Genomic DNA, 21062 nt, shown 5'->3' with positions numbered 1-21062 from the left:
CTCCGGGCTTTGTGTAGAGTATCTGGTTGAATTCTGTCCCATATTTAGATGTCCGTATCTTACCCCCCTGCCCCGACCCCAGGATGAGGAAAGTGAGCTCCAGAGAGAGGCTTGTAGAGAATGCTTGTCTGTGATCACCCAGACAGTGCATGTCAGAAGGCAGATTCAACACAGCCATGTCTGCCTCTCGGCCTGGAGTGAGCCTCCTTCCACCCGGACGCCCCCAGGCCTATAAGAAGACAAATGCACTGTGGGGTCTTCCAGGCCCCACCTGACATAGCAGTCAGATTGTGGGCTTGTTCATTCACTGGTTCCTTCAACAAATACTTCTGGAGCACCTGAAATGTAGGCTGAGAAATAAACCTGTGAACAAAACAAAAATGTCCACCCAAGGGACTGACATTCCAGCAGAGGAGATGGATGAGAAAGAAAAACACCAAAATCTGTAAGAAGACACTGAGGACCACAGTTCTAGTTTGGATCACTAACAGAACGAAGGCTGGCAGTGAAGATGCCCAGGGATTCGGCCCTGGGACATCCCGGGAACAAGGCTTGTGTCCAGCAAAGGTAGCTGGGGAGGAGTGGCCGGGGATGTCGGAGGGGGGATGAGAGGGTGTGGCGTTCTGGAAGCCTCAGGAGGAGGGACAGACCAACCGAGTTAAATGCTCTTGAAAGTTTGAGTGAGACGTGGCTGAAGAATGGCCGTGACTTGGCTGCGTGGAGGTCCCTGGCCACCAAGAAAAGTGCAGCTCCGATGGGAGTATTTGGGGTGACCTTCTTACTGGAGTGGCTTATGAGAAATTGGGGGAGGAGCTGGAGAAAGACGTGGACGGCACTCAGCGCTGCTGGGCTGGAGCCTCTGTCCGGGACACACGTGGAGCGCTTCTGCACCTGATGGCTCCCGCTGCTCTCCTGGGGCCACACCCAGAGCATCAGTGCCCACATGGCTCCCGAGAGCTTGTCTCTGCGGCGACTTGCCTGGGCCCAGGAGGGGCTGTGCCTGGGGCCCACAGTACTCTCAGTGGTCCACGGCAATCTTTTAATTTCTGTTACAAGTAGAAGAAAAAAATGGACTTTAAGGCAAATACATGTTTTAAGTTTATATTGTGGACTGAACTGTATTCCCCCTCCTCAAAAATTCTTATGTTGAATTTCTAACCCCTAGCACCCGAGAATGTAACTTTCTGTAGATCAGTTCAGTTCAGCTCAGTCACTCAGTCATGTCTGACTCTTTGCGACCCCATGAATCGCAGCACGCCAGGCCTCCCTGTCCATCACCAGCTCCCGGAGTTCACTCAGACTCACGTCCATTGAGTCCGTGATGCCATCCAGCCATCTCATCCTCTGTCATCCCCTTCTCCTCCTGCCCCCAATCCCTCCCAGCATCAGAGTCTTTTCCAGTGAGTCAACTCTTCGCATGAGGTGGCCAAAGTACTGGAGTTGCAGCTTTAGTATCATTCCTTCCAAAGAAATCCCAGGGCTGATCTCCTTCAGAATGGACTGGTTGGATCTCCTTGCAGTCCAAGGGACTCTCAAGAGTCTTCTCCAACACCACAGTTCAAAAGCATCAATTCTTCGGTGCTCAGCTTTCTTCACAGTCCAACTCTCGCATTCATACATGACCACAGGAAAAACCATAGCCTTGACTAGACAGACCTTAGTTGTCAAAGTAATGTCTGCTTTTGAATATGCTATCTAGGTTGGTCATAACTTTTCTTCTATAGATACAGGGTCCTTAAAGAGGCAAGTAAGTACAACTAAGGTCACTGTTCAGTTCAGTCACTCAGTTGTGTCTGACTCTTTGCTGAACCATGGGCTGCAGCACACCAGGCTTCCCTGTCCATCACCAACTCCTGGAGCTTACTCAAACTCATGTCCATTGCATCAGCGAAGCCATCCAGCCATCTCATCCTCTATCATCCCCTTCTCCTCCCGCCTTCAATCTTTCCCAGCATCAGGGTCTTTCCCAAAGAGTCAGTTCTTTGCATCAGGTGGCCAGAGTATTGGAGTTTCAGCTTCAGCATCAGTCTTTCCTATGAATATTCAGGACTGATTTCCTTTAGGATGGACTGGTTGAATCTCCTTGCAGTCCAAGGGACTCTCAAGAGTCTTCTCCAACACCACAGTTCAAAAGCATCAATTCTTTGACACTCAACTTTCTTTATAGTTCAACTTTCACATCCATACATGACCACTGGAAAAAACATAGCCTTGACTAGACGGACCTTTGTTGGTAAAGTAATGTCTCCTTTTTAATATGCTATGTAGGTTGGTCATAGCTGTTCTTCCAAGGAATAAGCATCCTTTAATTTCATGGGTGCAGTCACCATCTGCTGTGATTTTGGAACCCCAAAATATAAAGCCTCTCACTGTTTCCACTGTTTCCCCATCTATTTGCCATGAAGTGATGGGACTGGATGCCATGATCTTTGTTTTCTGAATATTGAGTTTTAAGCCAACTTTTTCACCGTCCTCTTTCACTTTCATCAACAGGCTCTTTAGTTCTTCACTTTCTGCCATGAGGGTGATGTCATCTGTGTATCTGAGGTTATTGATCTTTCTACCAGCAATCTTGATTCTAGCTTGTGCTTCATCCAGCCCAGCATTTCACATGATATACTCTCTATTCAAGTTAAATAAGCAGGGTGACAATATACAGCCCTGACATACTCTTTTCCCGATTTGGAACCAATCTGTTGTTCCATGTCTAGTTCTGACTGTGGCTTCTTGATGTGCATACAGATTTCTTAGGAGGTCACCGTGGTGGGTCCTAATTTAATATGACTGGTCCTTCAGAGGAGAGATTAGGACACAGACGTGCACAAAGAAAGACACAGGGAAAAGGTATCCATCTGCAAGCCAAGGAGAGAGGCCTCAGTGAAACCAACCCTGCTAACACCTTGACCTTGGGCTTCCAGCCACATAGTCTGTAATGCTTTGTTATGGCAGCTGTAGCAAACCAGTATAATATACTTATGTATTATTAATGTCAATCCTTCTTTGTACTGACACAGTCATGAAGTATAATTTTGTGTACTTGTATATATGTACACGACCCTGGACTGCCCTCACCCTGGAGGTGGGGGTCATAGTGCTTGGTGTGATGCTGCCCATGATTCTCTGTTCCAGAAGGTCACCTCTTTTTTCTGAGGTACTGGCCTCTGCCACCGGGAGGGGCAGTCGGAACTGCTATTTGTGGGGCCTTAGTCTGAGCCGGGCTGTGTGGGCACCGTCACACCCCACCTCTGGGGAGTACCTGGGGCCTTGGAGAAGCCTGACGACTGACCAGGGTCCTGTGGGCCCTGTCTTCAGGAAGTGTCTCCAGGGTTCTGGAATGGTTATTTTCTTCCTGGGAGACTGTAGAGGAGGAAACTCACCCACAGAAAGCCAAGAGACAGAGCTGTTAGCAGCCTACCCAGGCACTGGACCTGAGCGTCCTGGGTTGGACCCGTGCTCCACTAGTTAGCTGCAACGTGTGTGCATTGTAGGAAGTCGCCTCCTTCCTCGCCTGTAGGATGGTGACACCCCCGGCCCTGGGGTGAGGAGAGAGGGGCTCGGGTGCACCCAGAAGCATTTGTAAGGCCTCCTCCTTCGGCTCCCTGCTCGGTGCTCCTCCACAGAGGCCTCCGTGACCCTGTCCGCTCTGTAGCCGCACTGCTTCCTTCCTGACGCCCTCCTCCTCTCCTTCAGGGCCCCTTCTGGGTTCTGGGATGTTTGGCGACCTGTTCTCTTGGCTTGCTTCTCATCAGCCCGACGACCTCCCTATATGCGCCCCACTCCTCCAAGTCAGAGGATACCTGTCTTCTGCTCTGCCATCTCTCCAGGGCCTGGGCCAGAGCAGGGCCCCGTGGACCCCTGCCTTTGCCCCCTCCCTGCCTGTCGCCTGCTCTGCTCTGATGCGGAATCGAGTGAACCAGAGTTCTCAAATGGAGTGTTTCCTCGATCCTGACTTTTAGGCTAAAGACACAGAAAGCGGGGCCAGAAGCAGAGGTGTCCTGTAGGGTGTGGGGGGGGCAGGACTCGAAGCCCTTTTCCTCTCTCTGTGAGACCTGAAGACACAGGAAGGCTCTCGGGTCCCAGGGGAGAGATTCTTGTCCTGGACTGACTGATAGACACAGTAACTCAGACATTTTGGTATTAAAAAAATTATTTTTTGCCTCTGGGGCTTTCCAGTTAACTCTGAGTTAATGAGAACATTCACTCAAGCAGAATACATGGGGCTCACTAGCTGTTGCCTCTCACTTATGGTGGACGCTGGGCGGAGGAAGAGACCGAGGCTCAGAGGTTTACGTGGTTTGGCGCCTGTCCCACTATAAAAAAACGGTCAGGTCAGGATTTGAACCCAGGTCTTCTCTAACTGCACGCCCCTTTATTTCTCCCACTATGTCCCTTGGAACCAGGTGTCCACCAGCATCTCCCAAGAATTTGCTGTGCGTTTATTTGGCAATTGGTATTCTAGACGATTTTAAGTGGTACCTACACGTATTTTCAAAATATTTAATAATTGTGTATTTATTTCCATGAATATTAGAAAGTAAATATAGCTGGCACACCAAACCTGCAGTATAATGCTTCTTTACAAATGGATTTTACCTGTAAAACTGTGAGTCGATTGAAAGAAAACATAAAAAAACGGTTCAGGTGATTCATGGTTCTGGCTAAAATCACAAAGATGGTACGTGCTAATGGTAGTTGGGGAATGCAGGTATCTTCGATTTAAGAAAGCAAGGAGGAGGGGCTTTCCTGGTGGTCCAGTGGTTAAGACTTTGCCTTCCAATGTAGGGGACCTGGGTTAGATCTCTGTTTGGGGAACTAACATCCTGCATGCCTCGAAGCTGAAAAATCAAAATGTAAAACAGAAACAGTATTGTAACAAATTCAGTAAAGACGTTAAAAACAGTCCACATCAGAAAAACTGACAGAGGAAGCAAGGAGGAACAGAATGCAGGTTGGAAGCTGTGCATGGAAATGCACAAAGCCGGGGAGACGCAGTGCCCAGAACTGATGGCTTGAATCACATCAAAATGGGAAAAGCGTGTTCTCAAAGACGCCAAGCGATGACAGTGTCCCCGCTAGGCCCCAGCACTCACGCCCTGTGTCTGCTTTCAGGAGCCTCTGCCCTCCGGACCTGTGAGCAGCCCCTCCAGTGCGAGATTGCCCACCAGCTGGGGCACGACCCTGTGCGCTATGACCTCACGGGCTGGCTCCACAGGGCCAAACCCAACCTTTCAGCCCTGGATGCCCCCCAGGTCCTACAGCATTCGAACAGGTGAGCCCAGCCAGGGCTGAGGATGGGCGGGGGGCGTTCGAGGTGCTGGGGCCGTGCAGTCATAGCAGCCCAGTCAGTGATGGAGGGCTGGTACGGGGACCCTTCCCTAATGACACAAAGACCTGTAACTCTAACAGGCGCAATTCAGCATCTCCTGGGACTGGCCTGAGTCCAGCCAAGGAGGAAAGCTGGCCGTCTGGGGAGGTGGAACAAAAGCTAGGAAGCTGTGACTTCTTATTCATTAAGTATCTGGGAGATGATGTGACTGGAAGGACTTTTATGGACATCCTCCAACTAGGGGATCATAAAACCGAAGTGATAACTTTTTGCAGCCCGAAAAAAGCTGACTGCATTTCTTGACTGCTCTGCTCAGACGTGCTGGCAGAGGGCTGCCTTGAATTCAGAGAGCTATTTGAAAATGCTTGTTGGGGGAGTGTGTGCGTGTGTGAAGCTGAGACCACGTTTACTAACTCCCTGCTGTGCACCTGGCATCAGAGGAAACACTTGATAAGGGTCTTTAAATATATGTGTATTTACCTACTTATTTATTTGACTGTGCTGTGTCTTTAATTGCAGCATGCAAATCTTGTTCCCGACTAGGGATTGAACCCAGGCCTCCTGCATAGGGAGCAATGAGTCTTTTAGCCACTGGGCCACCAGGGAAGTTCCTATAAGGGTCTTTTTAATCCTTACGACAACTGTATCCCTAGCCCCATTTTATGAATGAGAAAACTGAGGCCTCAGGAGGTGACATGGTCCACCTGTGACCACATAACAGAAGAGTGGCGGAGCCAGAATACAGTTTGGGTCTGAGTGGCCCTTGGAAGGCGTTCACAGAGCCGGATGGTCAGAGTCGATTGGAAAAACCTAGTGGGGGCTCAGGGAAGCACAGCTCCCAGAGAGAGAGCTAGTCAGAGGATAGGGCAGAAGGAGGAGTAACAGGCACATAGAGTGCTGTATGGGGAGCCGGGGCACCTGAGTCCAGCCCAACCCCGTGCCCCCTGGGTGACTGTGGGCAGCCCCTTTCCTTCTCCGGGGTTTCTCGCTTCCTCCTCTGCAACCTCAGGGTTTTTTGGGTGAGGCCACATCGCACAGCTCTGGAGTCAGGCAGATGCTCAGGTTCTGCTTTTGCCTTTTTCAAGCTGCATGACCCAGGCCTCAGTTTCTCAGTCTGAGAAGTAGGAATGATGCTGCCACGCTTACAAGCGTGATGTAAGGCTTTGGTAACGTGACAGAGTGGAGGGCTTATTAAGGAGCCTGGGTCATGGTTACCCCTCAGCACACATCTTGTGGCCTCCCTGTAAATCCCCCTGCTGCTCAGGAACCTCAAGCTGAGTGAGGGGTGTAGAGGTGGGGAAGGGCAGACACACCTTGGTTAGCCAGGTGGCCTGGTGAGTGTGGAGCCTTCTGGGACAAGGAGCGGCGTGTGCTCACGAGGAGGAGAGTATGGCAGGTGTGGCAGTGCACCAGCAGGGTGTCTTGCGGGCTTGCGAGCCACGGGTTGCAAGTTTGAGGGCAGACAGTGCTCCTTAGCCCGTGGTTCTGCAGTCAGGATCCCGACCCACCAGGACTGCTTGTGTAGCGTTGTGATTCCTGGGCCCCTCTAGACTCTCAGGGATGCTGGGGGCGTTCCCGGGAGGTGCTCATGCTCACTCAACCTTTGTGCCGTGTATCGGGAGGTCCAGAGAGGACCCGTGACTGCCCCAGGCCACACCGCACACTGCAGACCAGAGGTCGGGTCTCCCAGCGCCACTGATGGGGCCATCCTCATGCAGGGTCAGGGCTGTGGGCACCACCTCCTCTCCCTGTACCAGGCAGGGTGCCCACAGCCTTCCTTCTCAGGGCTTCGGCCTCCAGGGGGCTCTCCAGGCTGTCTCCGCAGACTTCTGTTCCAACATGAGCATCTTTGCACCATTGTCAGCCTGCGTGCTCCGCAAGGCATGGAACTGCTTTTAGCAACCTCAGTGCATCTGTCGAGACTCATTTTCTTAATGGCTGTGCAGTCAATTGGGCCCAGAGCAGGGATGGATAAGGGTCTTTAGGGCTGGTCTGGGTGGGGCCTGGATTTGCAGGGGAGTCGCCCACAGGCCTCTAGTGGAGGGGAGCGGCCGGGGCAGCCAGGAAGCCTGAGGCCTTCCCTGGGTCCCAGCTTCATCCTGGGGCTCGGTAGGGTCTCCTTGGTGCTCAGACTGTCTGTTGGACAGATAAGCACCTGCTGTGCTCAGACCAGTTCTAGAGATAACCGAGGTGATTTTACCCTCTAAGAAAGTGCTGGCTGGGCAGAGTTCCTGCAGGTATGTAAGTGATGGGAACATCCAATAGAAGGAAGATGCTCTGAGGTTAGGAGAGGGAGAGAGGCATGGAGGAAGATGCTGGCATTTGTCCCTGAACAAAGGATCATCTGGCAGAAGGGACTATGAACAGACTTGGCAGCTAGGACATGGTTTCAGGAAGCAGATGTCCAGAGGCAAGGGGGTCCCCTTCGCTCACCCCCAAACCCCTGAAACCCCTCTCTCTCTCCCCGCCTACCTGCCAGGGAGGAGCTGAGGACCCTGTTCCAGTCCCGGGCCAAGCTGTCCCCCGTGTGCCGGGCCGTGGCCGGCCTGGAGGGCACCTCCCAGCAGGCCCAGCAGCGGAGCTGCGTGGTGCGGAGGACATTCGCCAGCAGCCTGGCCGCGGTGAAGAGAAAAGCCCCCTGCTCCCAGATCAAGCTGCAGATGGTGAGCGGGGTCCTGTTCTCATGGGGTGGGGGCCTCCCCACCCGCCCCCAGGGCGAGTTATCCAGCTGCACCAGCTCTGAGCTCCCCAGTGGGCCTGAAGGGATAGGCAACCAACCCCCATGCTCCACCGAGGAAGAAGCTGAGAGGCTCAGGGCAGCACAGTGACCTGTCCCAGTCTGAGGCCTAAGCCTCAGCTCCTTGGTTTCACTTGAGCAGCTTCAGGAAGTTGTCAGGAATCAGGTCGCCTTCCTGATCAAGGTGACAAACATCGCAACCAGCCCTCTTCTGCCTGCCTCCCTCCCTCCCCTCTCAAAGGCTGGCATGTCCACCTCCAGGCTCCCCGTAGAGAGGGCGGTTGGACCCAACCCTGGTGTGAAGATGTCGCCTGGACACGGTAATCCAGTAACAAGAGATTAGGCTGAGTTCAGGAAGGCAGGACACGGGAAGGAGGGCTTGAGGAGACGACTCGTAGCATCTTGTCCTGGAAAAGCCCTCAGCCTAGGTTCTGGGCTCTAATTTTCTTCTTGGGTGACTGACCCCCTCTGCTTGGGGCCACCCGTTTGTCCTCTCCATGTCCCAGTTTTTCCATCTATGATAATAAGGATCATTATAGAGGTCCTTTATTTCTCATGAGTACAAATCGGGCCATGGATAAGAGGCCCTTATGGTAGGACATAGGGGCCTCCAGAGCTGCCCAGACCAGACTGAATGTATGTTTGGGGAGTGTCCAGACCCTTGTCGGTCTCGCTGTGGCCCTGACCCCATCTCTTCTTGGTCCTAGGATGCATTGATCAGCGTGATCAGACGGTCTGAGTTACACTTCATCCACTGCCTGGTGCCGAGCACAGCGGTGGAGAGCAGAGGCGGGCAGGGGTCTCCGACTCCGCCACAGCCTGGTGGAGACAAGCCTGAGGCAGGCAGGTCCCTGCCCTTGGACATCCCCGCACTGAGGGTGCAGCTCGCAGGATCCTGCATCCTGGAGGCGCTGCGTCTGCACAGAACAGGTGAGAGGCAAGCAGGGAGCAAGCACCTTGTCGCTAACTCCTGGGGCTTGCTCTTTGAGCCCAGAGTCCAACCATTCCTGAGTTAGTTGTGCACTCCTGGAAGGCAGGGCTTCCCTGGTGGCTCAGTGGTAAAAAAAAAAAAATTCTGCCTGCAATGCAGGAGATGGAGGTTCAATCCCTGAGTCAGGAAGACCCCCTGGAGGAGGGTATGGCAATCCATTCCAGTATTCTTGCCTGGAGAATCCCGTGGACAGAGGAGCTTGGTCGGCTACAGTCCATGGGGTGGCAGAGTCGGACACAACTGAGCAACTCAACAACTTCAGTGACCTGGAAGGCTTGGAGTGTGTCTGGCCCATCTTCCTTTCCAACAACAAACATCTTAGGAGCATCTGCCTTGGAATTGAGGGTGAAATGTCCTCAGTCATTAATATTTGGCCTTCAGGATGCTCAGCCTGGTTTGGGAGATCCATATGGAAACAGGTGATGATTGTATGGTGTGACCAGGGCACATGTCACGCAGGGATGCGGGGGGTACCAGTGCCCATTGGAGGCAACATCTTCACTGAGTCTTAGAAGAAAGCGACTGCTCACCTCTGGGTGGTGCGGGGAGAGGGACAGCTTGGCTGAAGGAGCACTGTGTGCAGAGGCAGGGAGGTGGGGAGCCTGGGTTTCCAGGTTCACAATGAGTCGGGGTGGGTGTGGGAGAGGAGGGGTGGACCCACTGGGGAGGCTTAACCCCATCTTTGGAAGAGTGGCTTTCCCTGGTCCGGCTGAGGAGGTGATGGGCGTGATGGGGGAGGAGGGGTTTCCATCAAAGGAATGAAGTTTTAGACTCATATTTTAGAAAGCAGGCATGCACCAAGGTTGCCCCGATAGCTCCTCTTCTGAGCTGAGTTTGATCTGAAAATTTCCCATTCTTTTCTGTCTCTGAGACCCCATTGGCCACCCTGTGGATTCGCCTCCCTGACAAGAACAGCTCAGGCGAAGTCGGGATGGGGTGGCTGGGGCTGATGGGAGTCTAGGTGGGCCCCACTTGTTTAATATTTCCTCGGTCAGTGCCCCCTCAGCTTGTGGTCACTGCCCTGTCTCCTTCCACGGCACTCATACTGAGTTATGGGCGGAGAAGCCAGGAGCAGCCGGCAGCAACCGTGAACCACTCGCTCTCCCCAGCATCGTATTGATTTCCCCTCCTGTCTGCAGAAGGAAGGCATAGGAAGACAGACACTGTCACGGGGAAGCGCCAGCCAGTCACAGCCCAGGCTGTTCGATTGCGCCTGGCTGGCAGGAGGTGCCCTGGCCCACGGTTAGAGCCCTTGCCCATGGGCGCGCTCAGCGAGTCCCCTTCCTCCCTGTGTGTCCACCCTCTGCCATCTCAGGGCCCAACTCAGGAAGGGCTTCCAGCTCAGTGAACAGTTGACGTCTCCTGCCAATTTCTGCTTCCGAGACCTGGTTCATTTCCTCATTGTTTTCTGCTCTGGGTCACTTCTGTCTCTCTCACACCATGTGAGAAATATTTACTTGCATACAAAGATCCATACACAGTTATTGATGTCACAGATTTACGATTTGGACTGTGTGTGTGTAACAGATATACAAGCAGGCCTTGTTCTGCTGTGCTCAGAGCACAGTTGTTGTTTTTCCCCATAACTTGAAGGTTTGTGGTGACCCTGTTTCACGCCAGTCTGTTGGTGCCACTTTTTCCAGCAGCATTTGCTCACTGTGCATCTCTGCGTCACATTTGGTCATTCTTGCAGCATCTCTAACCCCCCGCCAGCCAAAACGTACAACTTGATGAAGGCTGAGAGGATGGTCAGTATTTTTTATTCAGTAATGAATTTTTAAAATGAAGGACTGCACGTTGGTTTTTAGATGTAATGCTATTGCCCATGTAATAGACTGTAGTATAGTGTAAATTTAGCTTTTATGTGCACTGAGAAAGCAAAAAAGTTTTATGATATTTGATTTCTTGCAGTGGTCTGGAGCCGAGCCCACGGTGTCTCTGAGATGTGCCTGTATGCACAGACACGGGCATACATGCTGCACGTATGCAGAGGCTGCTTCCTGGGCGCTTCAGCTGCTCGGGGCACCAGTGTGGTTACACACACTCAGTGGTGTTATTCTCACAGAGTGCTTAGCACCGAGCCTGGCAGACAGTCAATGCTCATCACATGTTACATACGGGGCAGCCTGGTGGGCACAGCCCAGACTCTGGAGCCAGCTGGCCCGTGCATGGTCATGGTTGACACTGTCAGGCCTCTAGGTCGTGCCTCCCTTTCCTGTCCCGTAACAGCTCAGGTTTCAGAGAGCCATTGAGTGGGCTGGTGAATTAATAAGGGAATAAGAAAAGTGCCTGGACATGGACAAGTGCTCAAAACACGTTAGCTTCTTTTCCTGTAGTCATTATTGGATTTAATCCTTGTCGTGACTGTGTGACAAGAGATCTTAGCACATTATTGACCAGGGGATTTTTGCAGAAACTAATGCCCCTGGCTGGCGATTTGTTATGTAAATGAATATTGAAACACTCTGGTCAATAACAGTTGGGTAACCAAAGACATATTACTACATCTCTGGACAATAAGTTGTTATTACTCTCAATGAACAAGTGAAGAACTTGAATCTCAAAGAAATAAGAGTCATCTGTCACTGGTCAGAGGGCTAACCAGGGCAGATAGGAGATGGGAACTCAGGTAGATCTGACTCACAACGGCAGCCCTATAGCCTCCCAGCCTCCAGGTCTCTGTGTGGTCAGCCTTGAGGTCTGGACCCAGTCCCTGCTCATCTCTGACCTCACTGTTGGCTGCTCTCTGCTGGACTAGTTACTGTTGTGGCCTACAGTTATCTCCCTAGTCCTCGCCAGGCCAGAGTCACCTTGCCATTCAGATCCTGGCTTCTGTTATTCTCCGTCTCATCATCTTGTCTGGGTTTGTCTCCCCGCAGGGAGAGTTACGATCCATGTCACTCTGGGCTCCGTGACTTGAACTCCCGTCCTCAGTTTCCACGTCTGTATAATGGGATAGTAACACAGCTCCCCCCCCCCCCACCCCCAGAGTCTCTGTGAAACAAGGACGCTGTTATCCTAGTGTCTCACACACATGAACACTCTGTAAATGGTGTTACTGCCGCTATGGGACAGGCCTTCCGTTTCCTGCTCTGACTCCCTCTGTCTGGACTTCCTTCCACACAGAACCCTCTCGCAGACTCTCTCAGCCCCTCAAAGGCCAGCTCGAACATCACGTTCTCTCAGTAGCTTTTCAGTTTCCACACAGAAGGGTGCAGCTGTGTGCATCCTACACTTCAGATTTAAAAGAACGCTTAGATATGGCCTGATGCAGTGTTTCCCATGTGCAGTCTGTGGGGTGGTAAAAACTATGAGATCAAAACATTTTCCCATGGTCCAGCATGTTTGGAGAACTCTGGGTTAAGTCAAGCTAACCAGGCATCATCCCTGCAGAGGTTCTGGAGCCTTTGACTTTGGTGTTGATACACATCATGACCTTCCAAGAGGTGGAGGAGGGGCAGCTTTTTCAGGCTTTCGGTGGAGCCTCTTACAGGGTCTGTGTTCTGGGGAATGCATTTGGTAAATGCTGATGGAACCCAGTGTCTTATATTAGCAAACAGGGAAACTGAGGCCCCGAGAAGCGAATGCACACAGCAGGTGGGCGGCAAGGCTGGTAGTGGACCCCTGGGCTGGGCATCTCATTTGGATTCTTTGTTCTTCTCCTGCTCCCCACACCCCAGGCTACGCTGACCACATGGGGCTCACTCAGTTCCGCCGAAGATTCCAGGTGCTGGACCCTGTGCTCGCGAAGGAGCTCATATCAGCCCCTGAAGGGGTGGACGAGAGGAAGGTACATGGACCTGGGGGTGGGGGTCGGGGGCGGTGGGGTAGGGTGGAGGTGTGGAGGCTCCGATGCTTCTGCCCTGCAGCGGACAGCCCGGGGGCAGCTGGGGCAGCTGGGATCTGAGAGTCGGGTCTCGGGGGCAAAGATGAGGATGGCCTGACGTTTGGCCCACACCCCTACTCCATACTGCGCCCTCTGCAGGGTCACTTACAACACTGCCCATCCCAGAATGGTCCTTCTGAAACCCTGCCTGAGGAAGTGCAGAGAAAGAACTAGAACCACGGGAAGGGCAGGTCCCGTGTGGGAGGGCTCCCAGCAGGGTGGATGGTCATCATTCCCGTAGGGAGTTGCACTTGGCAGTAGCACCCCGACAGTCTGTGAAAAGAGGGCTGTGGCCCCAAACACTCCCCTCAGGGCCTTTGCACAGAGGGCTGTCGCCTCTCCCCTGTCCTGGCCAGGCCAGTGTCATCTTGCTGTTCAGATCTTGCTCGTGTTATTCTCCATCGCATCTTCTTGTTCAAACATCTGTGTAGCACTTAGTCATGTCTGAAATAACACTTTTCTGGGGGTCTGTGTGTTTTCGGGCTCAGAGCAAGTGCTCGGTAAATTGCTTGTCGGATGAATGAATGAAGACACGTACTTAACCTTGTATTGTGGCCCCTCTATGTCTCCTTCCTCCATCTCTACCATAAACTTCTGGAGCCAGAAGTCTTCACTCCTAGTGCCAAATCCCCAGTAAGTGTTTCTGTTGAGAACAGCCACCGGCTGATGAATGACAGAGCTCTGACAGTTTACAAAGCCCTAGTGCATCCTCACAACAGCCCTGCAAAATGAGCCATCGCGCCTCTTTTGTGAATGCTGAAACGTGGGCTTGTAGAGGTGACGGATTGCCTTGAGGCCACACAGCCAAGCATTCGTGGGTTTTGCCCTTGAACTCAAGTTTCTTGATTGCACGGAGGGTCATTAAGAAAGCGTGGGCTCAAGCCACACAGACCTGCAGTTGACTCCCAGCTGGGACTGTGTGAGCTTAGATGAGTTAATCCATCTTTCTGCTTCAGTTTCCTAATTTGTAAAATGGGAACAATGATCACACCGACCTCCGTGGAGCGTTCAGTGGATTGTATGTAGTAGTGTAATTGGTGTGCTTGCTGCAGGGCCCGGCACATAGTAAGGGCTCATTCTGTATGAACTGTGATTGTCATTGTCATCGTCATCACTGTCTTCCAAGGCCAGAGAGGTGGCAGCCAGGCCACGCAGACTCTGCATTCACAGCTGTGCCGAAACTCCCCTCCGGTGAGTGCACCTGTGCGCGCCTGACCTCCCAGCCTGGAATCCTCAGTCAGTGAGTCGCAAGGCGAGAAGAGCCAGCCGCAGAGGCACAAGTCTTAAGCCCTTTCTTGGCTCTCCTCTGCAGCAGGGACCAGGGCACAGGCTCCCTCCCACAGACACAGCGGCATTTCTCATGGTGCTCCTGCGTCCCAGCCCTGGGGAGGGGACCTCAGACCCCAGCTGGTGTGGCACGGGGCTGTCCCCTCCCTGGGGGGCATCCCACTGTGGAAACCACGAAATTGCCTGGCTCAGTGCCACCAGCCACAGTGTACCAAGCTTCATCGGGGTTCCTTATCCTTGGTTGCCCCCACCCCCCGTCTTGATCTCCATCCAGAGCAGCTGGACTGGAGCCACTGAAAGGGGCTTGGGCTCCTTTGCTGTTGAAGGCAGTGCAGAAGTGGGGTGTGGGGGAGTTTTCGGCGGGGGTGCAGGGGGAGCATATGGAAGCGTTTCTATTCTGGACGACTCAGCAGTTCTCTCTCGTAGCCAGACCGAAACCACCTCCACACACACACGCTGGAGGCCTTGGAAAGTGGAAAATTACAAGCAGAATGGACTGGGGAGTTTTCACTTCTTGTTATTCTTCTTTTTTTTTTTTTTATTATTTGCTCACAAATTTCATTTGCTGCAGCATAGGATTTTGGTAGCAACAAAAGGAAACGCCAGCCTGCCTCTTATGAAAAAGCTGATAAATATTCATCTGCCAAGCAGCACGATACACCATGAATTATACATGAACACGTGCTTGGGTGGGCAAACTGTCAGCCTCTGTGTGCAAAGCATTTAAGACCTCAGGATTTAATAAGACAAGTCTGACAGATAGGAAAGGTCAATATTGTCATTAGACACTAGACGGCAGCAGAGGGAATTCACTGGCAGGGTGTGGACCAGGCCTCGGCACGTCCCCTGTGTGCCTAGCGTGCACGTGGTGCTTAAACCAGGCTCTCTCCCAGTGAAGTACTCGCATTTGGAGGGTCCCTGCTGGATTTTGTGCTCCTGAAACAAAAATAGCATATGCCTTTTTTTTTTTTTTTAACCACAGATACACAAACTCTCATCACAAAATATCAGGTGTAATATGAAAAGGTTCCCTACCAACTTTCACCCTGAAACAGCCCTCAATTGATAAAGCTCCCTGCTCTGGGAATTATCCCCATTTCACAGCAGAAGCAACTGAGGCTCCCACCCCCAGCCAGGCCGTGGGGGCAGTGGTAGAGCTGGGGTTTGAGCCCAGGCTCTCAAACTCCTCACACAGGGCTCTTTACTATGTATTGTGGTAAAATACACGTAACATAAAACTTAACCACCGTAACCCATTTTTAAGCATAGTTTAGTGACCATAAGTACATTCATGGTGTGTAACCATCACGGCCCTCCATCTCCAGAACTCCTTTCATTTTCCAAAACTGGAACCATCCCCATTAAACACTACGTGCCCATCCTGCCTCCCAGCCAGCCCTTGGCAACCACCGTTCTGCTCTCCGTCTCCATGAATTTGGCTGCTCCAGGAACCACATGTAAGTGGACTCATACAATGTTCGTCCTTTTGTGACTGGCTTATGGCACTTAGTATGAAGTCCCCAGGGTTCATCCATTTAGTGGCACATGTCAGAATTTCCTTTCCTTTGAGGCTGACTTGTATCCTTGTGTATTGCATTTTGTATATCCATCCTCTTGTCAGAGGACACTTGGGCTATTGCCACCTTTTGGCTGTTGTGAATGACCCTGCTATGAACACAGTGTACAGAGGCCTCTTTTGAGACCCTGTCTTTTGATTCTCTTGGGTACATACTCAAAGTGGAATTTCTGGATCATATGGTAATACTATATTTAATTTTTTGAGGAACCTCCAAACTGTTTTCCATAATGGCTGTACCATTTTCTGTTCCCTTCAACAGTACCTGAGGGTTGCAGCTTCTCCACAACCTTGCCAACATTTATTATTTTCTGGGGTGTTTTTTGAAGTCACCCTTTCGGGTGTGAGGTGGTATCTTATTGTGGTTTTGACTTGCAGTCCCCTGATGGCCAGGGCTGGTGGGCATCTTTTCACGTTCACACAGGACTTTTGAATGGAAGCCCTTTGAAGACAGGCAGAGTATTCGGTGAAGATTTACACAGAACGTGCCGTCATGATGTTAATTTAAAATAATTATTATCGATTCCATCCAGCTGTCACCTAGTGCCTGCCTTGCACCAGGTCCTGTGCTGGCCACCAGAGAGACAGGGATGAACAGAAGACAGCCTCCTGAGGAAGAAGGATGAAAATTAGCAATTCCCAGACAGAGAGGGGGCTTTGGGAGGTCCCAGGGAACACCTCTAAAACTTCTGATATTTGCAGCAGGGGTTGCGGGTAGGACATGCAGGGAAGACAGAGCAAGTGATGATTGAATAGAGCTTTCTGGAATGGTTTGGAGGAATCAAGTAAGAGAAGGTGCAGGGCAAGCCACATTGGGTTTGGCAGGTGCAGAGGTCCAGAGTCAGATCGAGATCCAGTGTGGCTGGCGCATAAATGCTGCCAGGTAGAAGAAAAGGATCAGCCCATGGTCATTGTCAGCAGGGGCAGACAGCCTAGGCTTCATCAGGTGGTCAATGATGGCAGATTGGAAGGTTATCAGCAAGGGCATGGCATCAAAGACCAGATCGTTATTATTTGAACCTGCTTAAGCAAAATTACGAAGGAAGTCAAGTCTACTCTGCCCATCCCCTGGTCCTCTCTAGGGAGCAGTGTCCTCACGCTGACCTTGACTGTTGAGGATGCCTCTGTCTCTTCTAGACACCCAGGCACATGCTCAGGTCTCCAAAATGACTGTCTCGCCCTCTAATCATGGTGGGTCTCTCTCCTCTCTCCCAGAGTCAGATCCCATCTGGCTAAGAGTATGCCTTAACCTACACTGAAGGCCTCCCAGAGTGACCGTGAGGGGGTCTCAGAAAGGTTACTGGAAGAGCTTGTTAGGTTCACATCAGCTCTGTCCAAGATTCTGGTCCCTTTATCTCTTTGCTGCTGAGGCAGGAGTTTCCAGATCTCCCTAATGGATGACAGGAAACCCCCGGTTCCCTCTTACCTTCGGAGTGTCTACTGTGAGGACTGATTCTAGCCACCAAATCTCTGTCCCCGGGGACTTGATCTGAACATAATTATGGCATGCCTATCTTCTCAAAGGCAGCCACTCTTGTTCCATCTCAGACCATGGTGGACACTCCTGATTTCCTCTGAACTTGTCCCCGAGTCCTTTTCTGTTTTGCAGAGGTTCCCATGAGCCTGTGGCTGGGGGCCTTGGGTAGGGAGAGAGGAAGAGAGGCAGCTGTCCATTCTGAGGGCGCCGAATTATTTTCTCAGGGCCTCCTGTGGCCTTGTGTTTGTATGCGTGCATGTTCAGTCACTCAGTCATGTCCACTCTTTTCCATTTCCATGGACGGCAGCCCACCAGGCTCCTGTGTCCATGGGATTCTCCAGGCAAGAATACTGGAGTGGGTGGCCATTTCCTTCTCCAGGAGATCTTCCCGACCCAGGGATCGAACCTGTGTCTTCTGCACTGGCAGGAGGATCCTTTACCACTGAGCCACGTGGTAAGCCCTCCCAAAGCCTTCGCCCTAGCCCTCTGGAATTTATTTATTATTTTTGACTTTCTCACTTTGCCATCCTCTTCTAGTTTGGGTCTGGAAATAACCAGTGGAGAAATAACTCCAGAAAGAATGAAGGGATGGAGCCAAAGCAAAAACAATACCCAGTTGTGGATGCGACTGGTGATAGAAGCAAGGTCTGATGCTGTAAAGAGCAATATTGCATAGGAACCTGGAATGTCAGGTCCATGAATCAAGGCAAATTGGAAGTGGTCAATGGCAAGAGCGAACATCGACATTCTAGGAATTAGTGAACTGAAATGGACTGGAATGGGTGAATTTAACTCAGATGACCATTGTATCTACTACTGCGGGCAGGAATCCCTCAGAAGAAATGGAGGAGCCATCATGGTCAACAAAAGAGTCTGAAATGCAGTACTTGGATGCAATCTCAAAAACGACAGAATGATCTCTGTTTGTTTCCAAGGCAAACCATTCAATATCACAGTAATTCAAGTCTATGCCCCAACCAGTAATGCTGAAGAAGCTGAAGTTGTATGGTTCTATGAAGACCTACAAGACCTTTTAGAACTAACACCCAAAAAGGATGTCCTTTTCATTATAGGGGACTGGAATGCAAAAGTAGGAAGTCAAGAAACACCTGGGGTAACAGGCGAATTTGGCCTTGGAATGCGGAATGAAGAAGGGCAAGGACTAATAGAGTTTTGCCAAGAAAATGCACTGGTCATAGCAAACCCCCTCTTCCAACACCACAAGAGAAGACTCTACACATGGATATCACCAGATGGTCAACACTGAAATCAGATTGATTATATTCTTTGCAGCCAAAGATGGAGAAGCTCTATACAGTCAACAAAACCAAGACCAGGAGCTGACTGTGGCTCAGATCATGAACCCCTTATTACCAAATTCAGACTCAAATTGAAGAAAGTAGGGAAAACCGCTAGACCATTCAGGTATGACCTAAGTCAAATCTCTTATGATTATACAGTGGAAGTGAGAAATAGATTTAAGGGCCTAGATCTGATAGATAGAGTGCCTGATGAACTATGGAATGAGGTTCGTGACATTGTACAGGAGACAGGGATCAAGACCATCCCCACGGAAAAGAAATGCAAAAAAGCAAAATGGCTGTCTGGGGAGGCCTTACAAATAGCTGTGAAAAGAAGAGAGGTGAAAAGCAAAGGAGAAAAGGAAAGATATAAGCATCTGAATGCAGAGTTCCGAAGAATAGCAAGAAGAGATAAGAAAGCCTTCCTCGGTGATCAATGCAAAGAAATAGAGGAAAAGAACAGAATGGGAAAGACTAGATATCTCTTCAAGAAAATTAGAGATACAAAGAGAACATTTCATGCAAAGATGGGCTCGATAAAGGACAGAAATGGTATGGACCTAACAGAAGCAGAAGATATTAAGAGGTGGCAAGAATACACAGAAGAACTGTACAAAAAAGATCTTCAATACCAAGATAATCACGATGGTGTGATCACTCACCTAGAGCTAGACATCCTGAAATGTGAAGTCAAGTGGGCCTTAGAAAGCATCACTACGAACAAAGCTAGTGGAAGTGATGGAATTCCAGTTGAGCTATTTCAAATCCTGAAAGATGATGCTCAATAAGCCAGCAAATTTGGAAAACTCAGCAGTGGCCACAGGACTGGAAAAGGTCAGCTTTCATTCCAATCCCAAAGAAAGGCAATGCCAAAGAATGCTCAAACTACCACACAATTGCACTCATCTCACATGCTAGTAAAGTAATGCTCAAAATTCTCCAAGCCAGGCTTCAGCAATATGTGAACTGTGAACTTCCAGATGTTCAAGCTGGTTTTAGAAAAGGCAGAGGAACCAGAGATCAAATTGCGAACATCTGCTGGATCATCGAAAAAGCAAGAGAGTTCCAGAAAAACATCTATTTCTGCTTTATTGACTATGCCAAAGCCTTTGACTGTGTGGATCACAATAAACTGTGGAAAATTCTGAAAGAGATGGGAATACCAGACCACCTGACCTGCCTCTTGAGAAACCTATATGCAGGTCAGGAAGCAACAGTTAGAACTGGACATGGAACAACAGACTGGTTCCAAATAGGAAAAAGGAGTACAATCAAGGCTGTATATTGTCACCCTGCTTATTTAACTTATGTGCAGAGTACATCATGAGAAACGCTGGGCTGGAAGAAGCACAAGCTGGAGTTGAGATTGCCGGGAGAAATATCAATAACCTCAGATATGCAGATGACACCACCCTTATGGCAGAAAGTGAAGAGGAACTAAAAAGCCTCTTGATGAAAGTGAAAGTGGAGCGTGAAAAAGTTGGCTTAAAGCTCAACATTCAGAAAACGAAGATCATGGCATCTGGTCCCATCACTTCATGGGAAATAGATGGGGAAACAGTGGAAACAATGTCAGACTTTATTTTTTGGGGCTCCAAAATCACTGCAGATGGTGATTGCAGCCATGAAATTAAAAGACGCTTACTCCTTGTAAGAAAAGCTATGACCAACCTAGATAGCATATTGAAAAGCAGAGACATTACCTTGCCAACAAAGGTCCATCTAGTCAAGGCTATGGTTTTTCCAGTGGCCATGTATGGATATGAGAGTTGGACTGTGAAGAAAGCTGAGCACTGAAGAATTGATGCTTTTGAACTGTGGTGTTGGAGAAGAGTCTTGAGAGTCCCTTGGACTGCAAGGAGATCCAACCAGTCCATTCTGAAGGAGATCAGCCCTGGGATTTCTTTGGAAGGAATGATGCTAAAGCTGAAACTCCAGTACTTTGGCCACTCATGTGAAGAGTTGACTCATTGGAAAAGACTCTGATGCTGGGAGGGATTGGGGCTGGAGGAGAAGGTGATGGACAACAGAGGATAAGATGGCTAGATGGCATCACCGACTCAATGGACATGAGTCTGAGTGAACTCTGGGAGTTGGTGATGGACAGGGAGGCCTGGCATGCTGCGATTCATGTGGTCACAAAGATTGGACACAACTGAGCGACTGAACTGAACTCCAGTTTGGGTCTACTGTTCTAATGATTCTGCTTGTTTTCTGTTTAGTGTTAACCAACCCAGTTATATAAACGTGTGTTTTTTATTTATATGTTTGTTCATATTTGTGCTTCGTGCCAGACATACTATTTATAATCATGAAACTATAGAGTTAAAGAACAGAGATGTAGTCCTAACCCTTATCTTAGGGGTTATGTGCTGGGGTCCTGCCCCGGTAGATCCAGGGTGATTCGAAGGGTGAATGGCGTAGGCGAGGAAGAACTTATTTATTTATTAATATAAGATTAGATTAGGAAGAAATAGTGTA

The 21062-nt window shown here is 50.4% G+C and overlaps 1 protein-coding gene across 4 annotated transcripts in view; it reads left to right on the top strand.

Moving 5' to 3' along the window:
- MYO18B (myosin XVIIIB) overlaps window positions 1-21062 on the top strand; it is a 239338-nt gene that overhangs the window by 72877 nt on the left and 145399 nt on the right. For all 4 annotated transcript variants that reach the window (XM_018061067.1, XM_018061070.1, XM_018061069.1 and 1 more), the window contains exons 18-21: window positions 5110-5269; window positions 7806-7989; window positions 8771-8993; window positions 12735-12844. In XM_018061067.1, coding sequence (XP_017916556.1) covers window positions 5110-5269; window positions 7806-7989; window positions 8771-8993; window positions 12735-12844 — 677 coding nt within the window. The remainder of the gene's footprint in view (window positions 1-5109; window positions 5270-7805; window positions 7990-8770; window positions 8994-12734; window positions 12845-21062) is intronic.

Source organism: Capra hircus, chromosome 17 (assembly GCF_001704415.2).
Source record: "Capra hircus breed San Clemente chromosome 17, ASM170441v1, whole genome shotgun sequence".
Taxonomy (NCBI): Eukaryota; Metazoa; Chordata; class Mammalia; order Artiodactyla; family Bovidae; genus Capra; species Capra hircus.
The sequence above is the reverse complement of the archived record's forward strand: the minus strand, read 5'-3'. Positions and strand labels throughout refer to the sequence as shown.